This window comes from Micromesistius poutassou (genome assembly GCF_964030765.1).
Source record: "Micromesistius poutassou genome assembly, chromosome: 14".
In the NCBI taxonomy this organism is placed as follows: Eukaryota; Metazoa; Chordata; class Actinopteri; order Gadiformes; family Gadidae; genus Micromesistius; species Micromesistius poutassou.
In genome coordinates, this window is record NC_140284.1 from 3,278,034 (window position 1) to 3,291,234 (window position 13,201).

The 13,201-nt window shown below is 44.1% G+C and overlaps 1 protein-coding gene across 1 annotated transcript in view; it reads left to right on the plus strand.

Annotated features, from left to right (window-relative positions):
* Positions 1–380: 380 nt before the first annotated feature.
* pard3ba (par-3 family cell polarity regulator beta a) overlaps positions 381–13,201 on the plus strand; it is a gene marked incomplete at its 3' end in the record, with an annotated part of 91,920 nt that continues 79,099 nt past the window's right edge. The window contains exons 1-3 of the mRNA XM_084478877.1: positions 381–702; positions 1,626–1,823; positions 10,055–10,156. Coding sequence (XP_084335003.1) covers positions 1,707–1,823; positions 10,055–10,156 — 219 coding nt within the window. The 5' untranslated portion in view covers positions 381–702; positions 1,626–1,706. The remainder of the gene's footprint in view (positions 703–1,625; positions 1,824–10,054; positions 10,157–13,201) is intronic.

Consider the following 13,201-nt stretch of genomic DNA (forward strand, 5'->3'; position numbering starts at 1 on the left):
ATAGACGTATGCTGATACATGTAGGACCATTCAAGGACACTCGGATAGAGCCACTCGGATGAAACTGACTGATGTGGGCGTATCTCATCCTACTTACGCTATCGTAAGCACTTTAATTGAAATCAATTCAATTCAAATAATTATATTCATAATGGATTCGTTGTTATCTTAAATACATATTGACATTGGCAGAGCAGTTTTAAAAAAAACATTTAAACAAGGGGCACTATAACGTTCCACTTTTCTCGCGATACTTTGGAGTACTACTTCTCCTTGCAGTTAAACAATCAAACAAAGAACTAAAAACTACTTTCCCTTTCTCGCGATACTTTGGGAATAGTACTTCCCCTTTAAGAAAGTGACAGGAGCCAGCGGTGCGGGATCTGCAGGGATCTCTGGCCAGGAGACGGCGGCTCTGGTGCAACTTCTAAAACTTTTTACCAAACTCCTCTTAATTAAATTCAACTTTGCTCCTGATCGATCCGTCTGCACGGATCGATAGCAGCGGGAGCAGAGCGGGCGTGTGTTGTTGTGCGTGATCTATCGGACACTACTGGATGGAATAAAAGAAGACTTTTTAAGGAAAAGTTGGGAGGATAAAAAGTAATGGGAGTGATGTACAGAGCTAAGGTGGCTAACGCTAGCTGAGGTGGCTCAGGCTAACTACGGTGGCTAACTTTAGCCTGGGTTCTGTACGTTTTGGTAAGTCGTGAAGAAGTTTTGATAAGCACGCATGAGTTCAATACGAGGCTTTGCTTGTTGGCAGGTGAAATGGCATCACATGATAGTTAATGCCTGAGCTTTGGGTTGGGTTCCTCTCCCTCTTAATGCTCCTCTCTTCACCTTTTTTTCCTCCTCCTATCTCTGTCCTCCTCATCTCTTAACCTTTTTTTCTCCTCCTATCTCTGTCCTCCTCATCTCTTCACCTCTTCTCTTCACCTCCCATCCCGTCCCTTCACCTCACTCTTCTCAATCCACCTCCTATCCTCTGTACCTCCTCATCTCTGTCTGTCTGTCTGTCTCTTTCTCACGGTCTCTTTTTCTAACTGACTCCATCTCCTTACCTCTCTCTCTCCTCTCCACCCCCCTCTCTCCACCTCCTCTCTCTCCCATCCCCTTCTTCTCCATCTCTTTCTCTTCCATGTCCTCCTTCGTCTCACTTCTCCTCACTACAGACATGTCCCCGTAGTGGAAGCTATCCGGCGAATCTCAAACTACAACCAGGATAAATGGAACACTAGTAGTTAGAGAAGCAAGGCCTATTTATTTCATGGGGAAATGTCAATAAAAGTCCTGGAATGTTGGATCTAAAGAACATATTAACATTCAATCTATAATATGTCACTGTTGTGATGAATCAAGAGTTTATTGGCCCAAGATAGATTCCCTGACACCTGTTGGATATATTCATACTGATTTAACACCATTTATCAAAAGACAAGGATTAGTAAGCTATGAATCAGGTCAAGGGATCTGGTTTTGAATCAAACAGTCCCATGGACTTACTTTCCATCCTGTTTTAGTGTTTTAGTTTATGTTTCTAACCCACCCCCTTTTTTTTTGGCTTTGTTCTGGGTGTGTATCCACTCTCCGGCCGAAAACCTTCGGATACCTTGGACCTCCAGAGCTTTTGATCCATCTCTGGTGGGGTCAGTGCCCGGGTACCTCAGGCCCTGCGTGCGTTGGATGTAAGGGCCGCTGCCACGATGAAGGTGACCGTGATGTTCGGGCGGACCGGGGTGGTTGTGCCTTGTAGAGAGGGCTGGACAGTCCAGGATCTCATCCAGCAAGCCACCCAGCGGGTCAGAAAGCTACTGGAACAGGTATGTTGCATCCAAACAAACTTAGAGCCATCAGGCCTAGCTCTGTTCCATGCACACACAGGAATACATTTGAATGGCCGTCCATGACTTCCTTTTTTTTTTTGCAATCCTGCTTATTGTATGCTGTATGTGGGATCGTGTGTATCATCAGGATCGTTATGTGTGATAACATGATTGTGATAACATGTCTTGTGTCGTACTAAAATGTCGTTGGATGACTTTGCATAGCCCTGTTCAGTTGCTTTTTGTTGTTGAACAAATATATAGTCATCTCTATGTTGTATCCAGTTCTCAAACATCTCTGAAAAGATTTAAACATAAGATATCATTTAGGGATTATATATATATATATATTATATATATATATTACTCAAGTTAATTACATCATTCTTCCCAGTGTTTATATTAAAATGTCGGTGCGGTTTTCTGGAAATCGTTAAATATTCACACCCGAGACCGTATCTCTTCTTATGAAACAGCATTTTCATAATGATTCTGGTTTTATATTTCCAAATTATTAGTCATAAAAGACCATCAAATATTATCATATTTTATATCCCGACGGTCCCTATCATTTTCACACTCCAAAGTCTCGGGAATGAGCCGACCCACGGAGGTCCAGCTCTCTGTAATTGCGGCATGAAAGATTAAAGCCTTTCTGATGTGAGCTGTGATTGGTCAGACTGGGGACGAGGAACCCATCATTCTGATCTGGCTCTGCTGTGTAGAAATGTCAAAGAAAAATGCAAATAGTTTGCTTTCTCTTTCTGTGTGTGTGTGTGTGTGTGTGTGTCTATCACCCTTTTTCTATCTCCGTCTGTCGGTCTGTATCTATTTCTCTCTCACTCTCCATCAACCTCCCTGTTTCGGTCTTTCTGTCATTAGTTGAGTGTGGATCTCTCTCTCTCTCTCTCTCTCTCTCTCTCTCTCTCTCTCCCCCCCTCTCCCACACCTCCCTCCCAGAGCGATGGTCCCTGTGGTCATGACCTTGTGACCTCTATCAAACTAGCAGATCTCCTCAGTGACTGGCCTCATATTGGCTCCATTATTCAAAGAGCACACGAAAGATGGAAGTAAATGGGGAGAAAGAGGGATGGAGAGACAGGTGTGTGTGTGTGTGTGTGTGTGTGTGTGCGTGCGTGTGCGTGTGTGTGTGTATTTTGTTGCACTGGGAATAAGGAGTGCCACCCACTGCTCCTTGTTTTTTTCGGTTTCCTTCCATATCTTAACCTCTGAATCTTCTCCTTCACGTGAATTCTCATCTTCAGTCACTCCTCCCCAGGGTCACACCAAATATCTGACCTCAAGAACCAACTTTGAAGATGTATTAAAATACATTTAAATACAACCTGCTGGTTCTATTCAAAATGTGTTTGCATACATGCTGGAGTTTTTGGTTTTGTGGTATGTATTTGTGGTTGTATTATATCTCTTTCTTAAATCATATCATCACAAGCTAGACACATTACCATCATACAAAGGGGGCAGCAGGATTGTGTCATGGTTAAGTTGTCTTACTTCCAGCTTGGAGAATTAAGCTGCCTTCTCTACAGTCTACATGTATCATACATCCTTCAGCAAGAAGCCCTAACTACTTACATTTTAGTTCATGACATGTATCTTAAATCATATTGCATTAAAGCATCTGCTAACTCATTACATGATAAATAGTAATGTGCCTGAAACGAAGAACGGTTGTGCAGTGAGAACATAATGATCATTTATCAACTTAACATCGGACATGATACCAGTACTTTATATATATATTTATATGTTTTTTGCCCAAAGTTACTTGTTATTCATCTTCAGTTTTGGACAAAGAGCTGTAGTTCTTAAATGTCTGCTTTATCTTCCACGTGCCACTATTTCTACTGATCCTCAGTAGAAAATCATCCTCAGCCCAAAAACCTCCTCCTACTCTGCCTTCCTCAGAAATGCATCCTTTCTCCTCAAGTTCCACGTCATCTTTCTCCATCCCTCTCCATGTCTCCCAACAGTTTTGGCATAGCACAGCCACATACAAATAGGACTTGGAACATTGTCCATGTTGAATCATGGACCAAACTAGTTTAGACCAGCCAAGACTGGCCTGGGTTGGTTTGTTGTGATTGTGTTCAGCAGCGTTGGTTTACTTTTCTCCGCGGTGGGGTGCTCCGACGCGCCCCACCGCGGAGAAAAGTACAAACACAACAGCAGTGTGTTTGATGTTCGGCCTGTGTGTATGCCCCCCCCCCAAGGTGTGTCTGTTCTCATGTCAGTGATCCGTGTAACAGGACTGCTCTGTGCTCTATTGATTAGGCCTTTTATGGAGCCCAAATTAGCTTGGTTGGCTCCTCCGTGTTAAAATGCCTTGTTAAACACTGCTGTTTGTGCTGGCTCACTGACACCCCGTGTTTACTCACTCGCGGCTCCTCCTGCTCGCTCTTCTTCTTTCTCTCGCTCTCTCTTGCTCGCTCTTGTTCTCTCCATCTTTTTGTCTTTTTGTCTCTGCCCGTTTCAATCTCCCTCTCCTACTCTCCCCTCTCCGTGTTTATCTCTCCCTTCCCCCCCCCCCCCCGAATCTCCTTCCTTCCTTCTCATCTTTTATTCATCATTTAGTTTTATTAACCTATTTATTTTCCCCTTGTTTCCCTCCTTAATTCTCCTCTCTCCATCCTCTGTATGTCTCCCTCTTGCTCCTCCTACTCCTCTGTTGTTCGGCCACATGTTCTGGTTTCTCCTGTGTTCCTCTCTCGCTCCCTCTCTGTTATTCCGCTCCGCTATTGTTGCTCCTTCAACTCGCGTCTCTCCTTCTCACCTCAACTCTCCTTCTCCTCCTCCACGGGGTTTTCCTTGTCCCCAGTCCTTTCTGCTGTGCCTCCTGCTCCTCCTCCTCACTTCTTGCTGCATTGCTTCTCTCCTCCCCCTCCTCCCTCCCCTCGTGTCTCTCCTCCTCACTCCTACTCCTCCTCTGTCCTGCTGCTCCTGGTGTCTCATAGGGAGCTATGGACACAGCTAGTTTGGCTAATTACTCCTCTCGTCCTCTTTTGTGTTTCTGTCGTCTCTCCCCAGCCTCCTCCCTCAGTCATTTCCTCCTAATCTTTTGTAGCCTCGTAATTAACAAAAGTGTACGTTTCTGTTTGCCACAGGACCACTATATGTACCTCATCTTTCTCCGTTAACACACGCAAGCACACATGCACACACGGAAGAGACTCACACACTAGTTAAGGAGTGTGGTGTTTAGTGGTAAACATTAACCTTCCTTAACCGTCCTCTTCTGAAGCTGGCATTCATGCGCTGACACCGGCGGTCCCATTAACACAGCTCTGCTTGTCTCAAACTTGTGCACACAGGACAGAATAAACCCTGTGTTGTTTCACTGGAGAGCCTTGACTATCGGCCCAGAGTGGAGAAGAGGAGGATGTTTTGTATGGGAAGGTCATTATGAAAGACCCCGGCATGGCTTTGTTATCATGCGGGACACTTTGGTGTTATTGGAAGACACTCGGCGAGATGAATTAAACCCTGCCAGATGTCTTCAGCTAGCTTTGATCGTGAACTCGAACTCTCTCTGGCAGTAGAGCTGCTTTGATAAGTCATCAAGTTTTGAGTCATCCACACCCATGGAGGAAGTGTGAGAGACACAGAAACCGAGGAGACAGAAGACTGGGGAGGGTTGTAAGAACACTTTGGGCGCCGGGATTAGCACAGACACATTGAAGGAAGTCATGAGGGTTTCGCTTGTCACCGAGCCAGTTTAACGGCCAGACTAATTTCCATCGCCCGTCATTGAAGACCTCAAACAACAAATTGCTTCCCGCCTGGTCCACGACACTGCCATGTGTTACTGTCCTTTACAAAAGGAAATGAAAGATAGCGAGGGCGGAGGAGACAGGAGTCAGCGACGGGTCTAACTGGAGAAGAGGGGAAGGAGGGATGGGAAGGGAAGGAGTGATGGGGGGGAGGGAGGGAGGTGGGTGGGCCGGAGGGAAGGAGTTAAGGGAGGGACGTCAATGGGGGAGGGGGGAGGGAATGAGAGTGTGAGGGGAGGTAGGGACACGTGAGGGAGGAAGGAAGCAAGGAAGGAATGTTTTGATTTAGCAGGGAGTTCCTCTAAACCTTATTACTCTGTTGGGATCCTAATGGCCGTCAAATTCACTGAACACAAACACATGTGTGTACGTGCACTAGTGCTCACTCTACTTGGAACGGTCTCTTTGTGTATCCAAAAGTCAAATCTTCAATCCCATTGCCTTGCTCAACTGCATGTTTCTAATATCCATGCTAATGTGTTTCCAATATCATTATCTGTGCATTTTCCCGAAAGTTACTTTCTTGCACGCCTCCAATGTTGTTTTTCTTCCGCCCACAAGTAAATCACAGTGACGCCACATAGCTCACAGTACAGATCCAAGAAGGCGCTGATGCTGGTGTGTGTGTGTGTTCACGTGCCCAGCATTGTATGTGTAGAGTGGAGTGTGTGTGTGTCCTGGCAGTAAGAAGAGCCGATATCATCATAAACCATTGGCACCAGGCCAGTGGGAAACAATTAGTCCTGGGAGGGAGGGAGGGAGGGAGGGGGGAGACGCGTGGCGGCTGGGTCTCAACACACGGACCACAGGGACCGGCCTGGGACAAGGGCTCTCTCACACTCCACTCTATTGTCCACCTGTTCCCGCTGGGGTTAGGTTTCTGTTGTGTGAACCAGTCGTATTGATACGTTGTGCTCTAGTGTTGGCACGATGAGCTGTCATGGTTGTTTAAGGTAAACATGGGGTTTGCGAGCCGAACAGATAAAGTAAAACATGAGGCAGTAGGGCAGATCAGATTTTGGTCAGTTGGTCGATATGAACTTGTTTGACCAAATGGACAATCGCTGGTGTTACTTTCAAAAGGAAAAGCAGTTCTTAATCGATTTTCTTCATTTTGGCCAGAAGGACATATGCAGACCGTTTGTATTACATATTTTTGTGATAGGCTATCTTGTGTTAGAAAAAACATTAACAATGGATACAAATAATATTCAATACTCGGGAGTTTGTTTTTATAATCTGATGGTTTAATGACTGTAAGACGGATGACTTTGACCTCACCCAACCTAAGGAGGACTGCTAGTTGTACCTTAAGGAACATCTACTTGGTTCCAAACTAATTGACACCATGTCAAAGAAGAAGTCTGCAGAATTTTGTTAAAAAGAACCAAAAGGTATGTAGGCATATCATCTGAAAACATTAATGCACTTCTTTTTTTTTTTTCTTTTTCTTTTTTTTTACATACCACTATTTTTCTCTGCCGTTGAGAATTGTTGCATTTCACACACCTTTGATTGGCAGGCCAGATGGATTCCCTGAACAAATCAGGGAAGAGAGCTTGATTGATCATAAATTACCAGGGAGCAGTCTAAAATCTAAATGGACTCAAATCTATGCAGGTAGTCAACCGGAACAGATATTCTCACAGAGCATTTCACTCACTAATAGGTGGAGGATGGCTATGGCATTTAAAAAAAAATGACCCTCCAATTATAGCTCTTAAATCTTACCTGCACCACCTTTTAAAAATGACATGGATGGTCGTGCACCTGCTCCCAAGATCTGTAAAATAATTGTTATTTGGATTTATCTCACTGTTTTGTTACGTACGGTGTCAACCATGTATACCGGTTGCCGTGGCAGCAGCTGAACCTCATTGTCCCTTGTTTCTGCTGGGTCCAGATGGGTCTGACTGGAGATGAACTAACAAAATCTGGTTTCCTCTGCGTTTTTTTCTCTCTCTCCAAATAAGTAGATGACGCACTGAATCGTTTGTTATGATTTCATGAGACACTTCAGATGTTGTGTGTTTTCAAAAATAATTGATTTTGCTTTCCACTGTGGTTTATTTTCTAACGTGATACAACCAGGAAACCAGGCCTCTACCAGTCTCTTGTGAAAACTGATCCACATTCAAACAAAATCAACAAAATTTTTTGTTGGAAAATATAAAAAGTAAAGTCTCCTATTTTGAATGCTCTTAACTTTTTCTATACTATAATGCCAAAAACGTTGGATTCCTGTATTTTAACGGTAGGATGGAATGAAAACAACAGAACAAGCATGTTTTTCTTCATTGAGAGAGAAAAGGGTGTGGTTGGAAACACAGTAAAACAGAAAAAAAACTCACATTCCTGTCATGCAAGTCATGTGTTTCCCCTGTTGTGAGAACTGTGTAGTCCACCGTGTTCAAACTTTGATCACTGTAATTCGGTGCCACAGGTTTAACAGCAGGCGGTTAATCACAGTGAGACCATTTTATGCATTTCTAGGTCATCTCCTAAGGGCTGAACACCTAAAAATAGCTCCTCTTATCAGCGGTAGTATCACGGGGAAATCTATTCAAGCACTAATCCCCCTGATTTGAAGATTAGCCCTGTGTGTTTACAAGTCTTATCGTTGGGCTTACCATGTCTCTGTCCCTTCTCACTCGTGTAATTGGCAGAGTGGGTAGACGTGAGGTTTTCCTATACCGTACACTGGCATTATGTTCCTTTTTATCTACGTAATCCTCCCAAACTTCTGCTCAGATCAACATGCTCACCGCTCTTGTCTCCCATCACTCCTGGTTCTTTGCCCCTCGGCTGTCGTCAGAGATCGTTCGCTGATCTCTGAACGACAGCAGGCCACCACAGACATGCATTAGACCCGCGCAGACGGTCTGCTAAAATCGAGCTTTATTTCGCTGCAATTAAGGTGTAACGTGATTAGCAGCAGCCTACTTTGCCTGCATCTGCATAAGTCAGTTTACGGTGTGGGGGGGGGGGGGTAATTTTGCCGTTTTCCGAGATATCGAACGCACCGTGCCAGCTTGGATTAAAATGTGGCTATCGAGACACTTAAAGGTTCCATAAAGTCGAGTACTAATACAATAAGATGGCAATTACATCAACTAAGCCATTAGTGAGTAGTTGTACTTTTAACATAAATGCTCTTGGTAAGATTAAATTAGCTGGACATGCCTTTACACTGTAATACTTTTAAGACGGAATGAACTGCATTTTAAATGTAGAAGTTAAGGTCGTTAAAGGCATCTCTGGTAAATTGAATTCCTTGCCTTCCATTATTCTTTTGCATCGGTTGACGCAGAGGGATTTCATTCATACAGTGTGCCTGTCGAGGCTTTTGGAAGGTTTTGACTTTAAAGTTTGGGGAAAACGCTGTTGGGAATCACATGCACAGGTTAAGATAGTACATTCATCAGGAGAACAATTAATCAAATGGCGCTTTTCAAGGCACCTAAAGCTATTAACATAGTGATGTATCACACCTGGTCCACTGCCAGTGAGTAGCCCCCACCCGGGGGATGCAGCATGCGATCACAGTGGAGCAGTGAGGAATGAAACGATCCAATCAGAAACCAGGGGATTTTTTAGGGGGGGGCATGTTGGTACAAGAGCCAGCTGGGCAATTTGACAATCACAGCACTGGTGTGCACCCGGACCCTTGCTATGGGGCCATGGGTTCCTTAATGACAGTCAAGACCTCTGTTTAACATCTGATCTGAAAGACTGCTCTTCACCTGACGTAGTTCCGGTCTCTGTCCTGGGGGCCATGCTTGCCAGAGTACTCCTGCAGGATAAAAAAAAATGTGGAAGTGAAGGATTTATGGATAAAAATGACACTCCCTCCCTAAGCTGATACATCTGGCCTGGGTGTGGGTCTGGGATATTATGGGATGTAACAATAGCCTGCATTCCTGTAGGTCAGCGATATGACATTGTGGGAGAAAGCTTGGCTTAGGAATGCACAGTGAGGCTAGTTGGGGGATGGGGAGTATGTGAGTCAGGTGTCTAAACAATGTAAAAGAGTGAGGAAAAATGATGATGTATTTCAACAGAATAGTTAGTCTGACAATTAACTGGTGCCAAATTGTTAGAAATAAGTTGTGTGGGCTGTGCTTATTTTGAAAAACATTAGTCTACCTCATTTAATTGAAAACAGTGAATATTTATTCAGATATATAATATCCAGGGAGTTATTAAATGAGACTTTGGAGGCATTAATTGAAGATGCACACGCACGCACGCACGCACGAGTTACCGGTGATAGTTTGAGTAGAAAAAACATTGGCAATGGATTTCATGTGTAGGTAATCAATAATTCAGTTGCTAAAATGAATGGATTAAATTAATGAATTTTGCTGCAACAAGTTTCCTGTTAAATTGATCCGCATATCGGTTGATTAATATGTTTTGGTGAATTTTATTTTGTAGGAAGGGGATTTCCTGGTTCGGACACACCATGTGGAGTATTGTGACGGGGGGATCCTGGACCCAGACGACATCCTGAGCGACCTGGTGGAGGACAAGGACAAGGTAGACCCCCGCTGTAGACATGGTTCAGGCTGACAGCGCGTTCACATTGTGCATGTCCGTCGACGGTAGGGGCGTGACGATACTCAAAAGTCACGGTTCGGTACGTACCTCGGTTTTTAAGTCACGGTTCGGTATGTTTTTCGGTACAGCAGTTTTTATTATTTTGTTTTTATTAAACAATTGGATTTTGATTTGATTTATTAAATTGTATCAAGCAAATGCCTTACACAAATGGAAAGACGTCAAATACAGGGGATAAAAACACCATAAAGTCCAGGACTTATTTTCATTGTGGTCCTCAACACAAAACATCAGGACAAGACAAGAGTGTGTGCTAATCAATAAAAACTTTATAAAAAAAAAAAAAAACCTGTACCGAAAATTTTCGTACGAATGAGTGTATCGTTTACACCCCTAGTCGACGGATGACGGAGGGCGCGTCTGACGTATGGGTAACGCAATCTGATTGGCCGACGGAGCCATCGCTGTTGAACATTTCTCAACTTTTTGACGCAGGCAAACGTAGCCGACAGAACGGATTGACCCACAATGCATTTGGAGAGCGCTCAATGCAAAGTCAATGAGATCCGTTGACATACGTGCTGTGTGAGTGCCGTGTGAGGGAGACGGTGTGGCTCTTGTCAAGCGTTCCAGAACGTGATAACTTTGACGGATCATCAACAGCCGCCTAAACTCAACAGACCACACCACCTCTGGGAATGGGTTTGGTTTATTCAGCTGTGGAAGTATTGCTTCAGATATTCTCGTCAGGTTTGTGTTTTTACAAGATCATCAAGATCATTAACCTCTTTATTGGCTCCAACATTCAGCTGTAACTAGTGTTACACAAGACACACCGATTCTCAGAAATACTCTTCAACACAACCATGAAGTCGATTTTACAGTTTTTAGCCAAGACGTTGGACATTATAATGACATCAATAGTATATCCACGATTTATAAAACCATTTGTGGGTTTTTTTTCATCATCATTTTTGTCATCATATTGAACTTGTATGATCAATCGCCTCCATTTTTTCATACCAATCATTTTTACTTGCATTTCATCCCTAAGCGGTACTATTGGATGACAACTATCAATACTATTGCAGTATTGTACTAGGGCTAAGGAATGGATGGACTTGGGCAGCCCTCAGTCTGATGGATGGGCTGTTTAATAGGCTGCTTGACAGTTGCCAACATACAGCATGCGAACGAGAAGCCTAGTTCCCGGGTGACCATTACACACGTGACCATTACACACGTGACCATTACATATACTTGTGAGGTTGTAAAGGTCTGCTTTTTAATTCTTCTCCTTTTAATCAAGCTTATACTGTTGTTTGTGTATGTGCGTGCGTGTGCGTGTGTGTGTGTGCATGCCAGAGGCTTCGGCTCAGAAGTCGCTACCTAAAATACCTTAAGATATTGCCTCTCAAGCAGAAATATAAAGGCAAGGAAGGATTTACTTTGCCTCTAGCACAGTCATTAGCAATTCACTTTTGAGGCTTTTTAAAAACGTAACCGAAATATTTCTAAACTTTCTGTTATCCTGCCCCCCTACAATCTCTTCCCGGTTTATTTATTTAGACGTTTTGTGTTAGCTTTCTTCTTAAGTATTGTAGGGGTTCAGTTGGCCGGTGAAGGATGCTGTTGAATTGTGGCTGAGGAACTTTTTCAGACTTGAGTATTGGGTGGATCTGTGTGTGAAAAAGTCGCCCTCTTATTGAGCAGGACCAGGCTACCCCCACAGTGAACTTTATTTCATATCCTGCCACCAAACTGACCCAAAAATGTTTGACAACCCAGCGGCTGTATTGTATTATTCTCAAACATATAGTACCCGGTCTTCCTCTGCATGCCTTAAAGGGGGGGATGGATGCTGCACGACTCTGTGCAAACCCACTGACTAATTAAGCAGAGAGATGCTTAGTAAGCAGGTTGCTGTGATCTAGCCACTACATGAAGGTCCTTGGAGAGGCAGCGAGTGTCTTCTGGTAACTAGGTTGTTTATTCAGGAGGGCTGGTTCTGTCTTCAGTGCGTACTATGTTCCTTCCTCTTTAGCGATAGTGTACCAAGAGGCTGTTTTAGCCATCTTCGGTTGGCAGGGAATCAATCTAATCTTTGCTTGCTCAGGGATGCCGACAGGCATTCTGCAGACATTGGGGACTGAACCGGGGTCGGCTTAGCTCAGGAGTTAGAGCGGGTTGACTTCTAACCGGAAGGTTGCTAGTTCGGTCCCCGGCTCCTCCTAGTGTCGATGTAGTCCCTGAGCAAGACACTTAACCCTAACTGCTCCTGACGAGCTGGCTGTCACCTTGCATTTGTTGACTCCGGCGTCGGTGTGTATTAACCGTTGTAAGTCGCTTTGGTTAAAAGCGTCTGCTACATGCCCTAAATGTAAGTGAACCAAATACCCATTTCAATTGGGCTAGAAACACCTTCCCCGCGAGACTATTCCTCTCGAAAGGGACAGGCCCAATTTTCATATGGAGGCTTTAGAGAGGAATACAATGCCTGGAGAGTCTATTTGACTTATATTTACAGTTGAAATAGGTTTGAGTGGTCTTGTTGAGTGCTCTTCCTGTCCTGGAGGGCATCGGAGCCGCCAGAGGAAAACCTAACGCGACCATGGAGAGAACATGGAGAGAACCTGCACATTCCTCACTGAAAGACCTGGGGCAGGACGACCCAGCAGAGAGAGAACCACCGTGCTAGCCTCTGTGCCAGTGGTGCCGCTTCTCATTATAAAGATGTATAATCTACACCGCCGCTGAGAACTGTTCTCTCAGGAAGATCCTTTTAGCTGCTTCAATATGTGTGATTTTACTGCTTGCTGTGATGTCTTTCCTGCCTCAGATGGCGCTTAAAAAAATCAAGCTGGTGACCTATATCGTATATACGTATATCGTGTGTGTGTGTGTGTGACTATATATATTTTTTAAAGGCTATATCAAGATATTTATAGCTAATGCACGTGTTTCCTTCTGTTCTTCCGAACATGCTATGGCCTTGGCCTCCACAAACAGCCACACGGAGCTGGA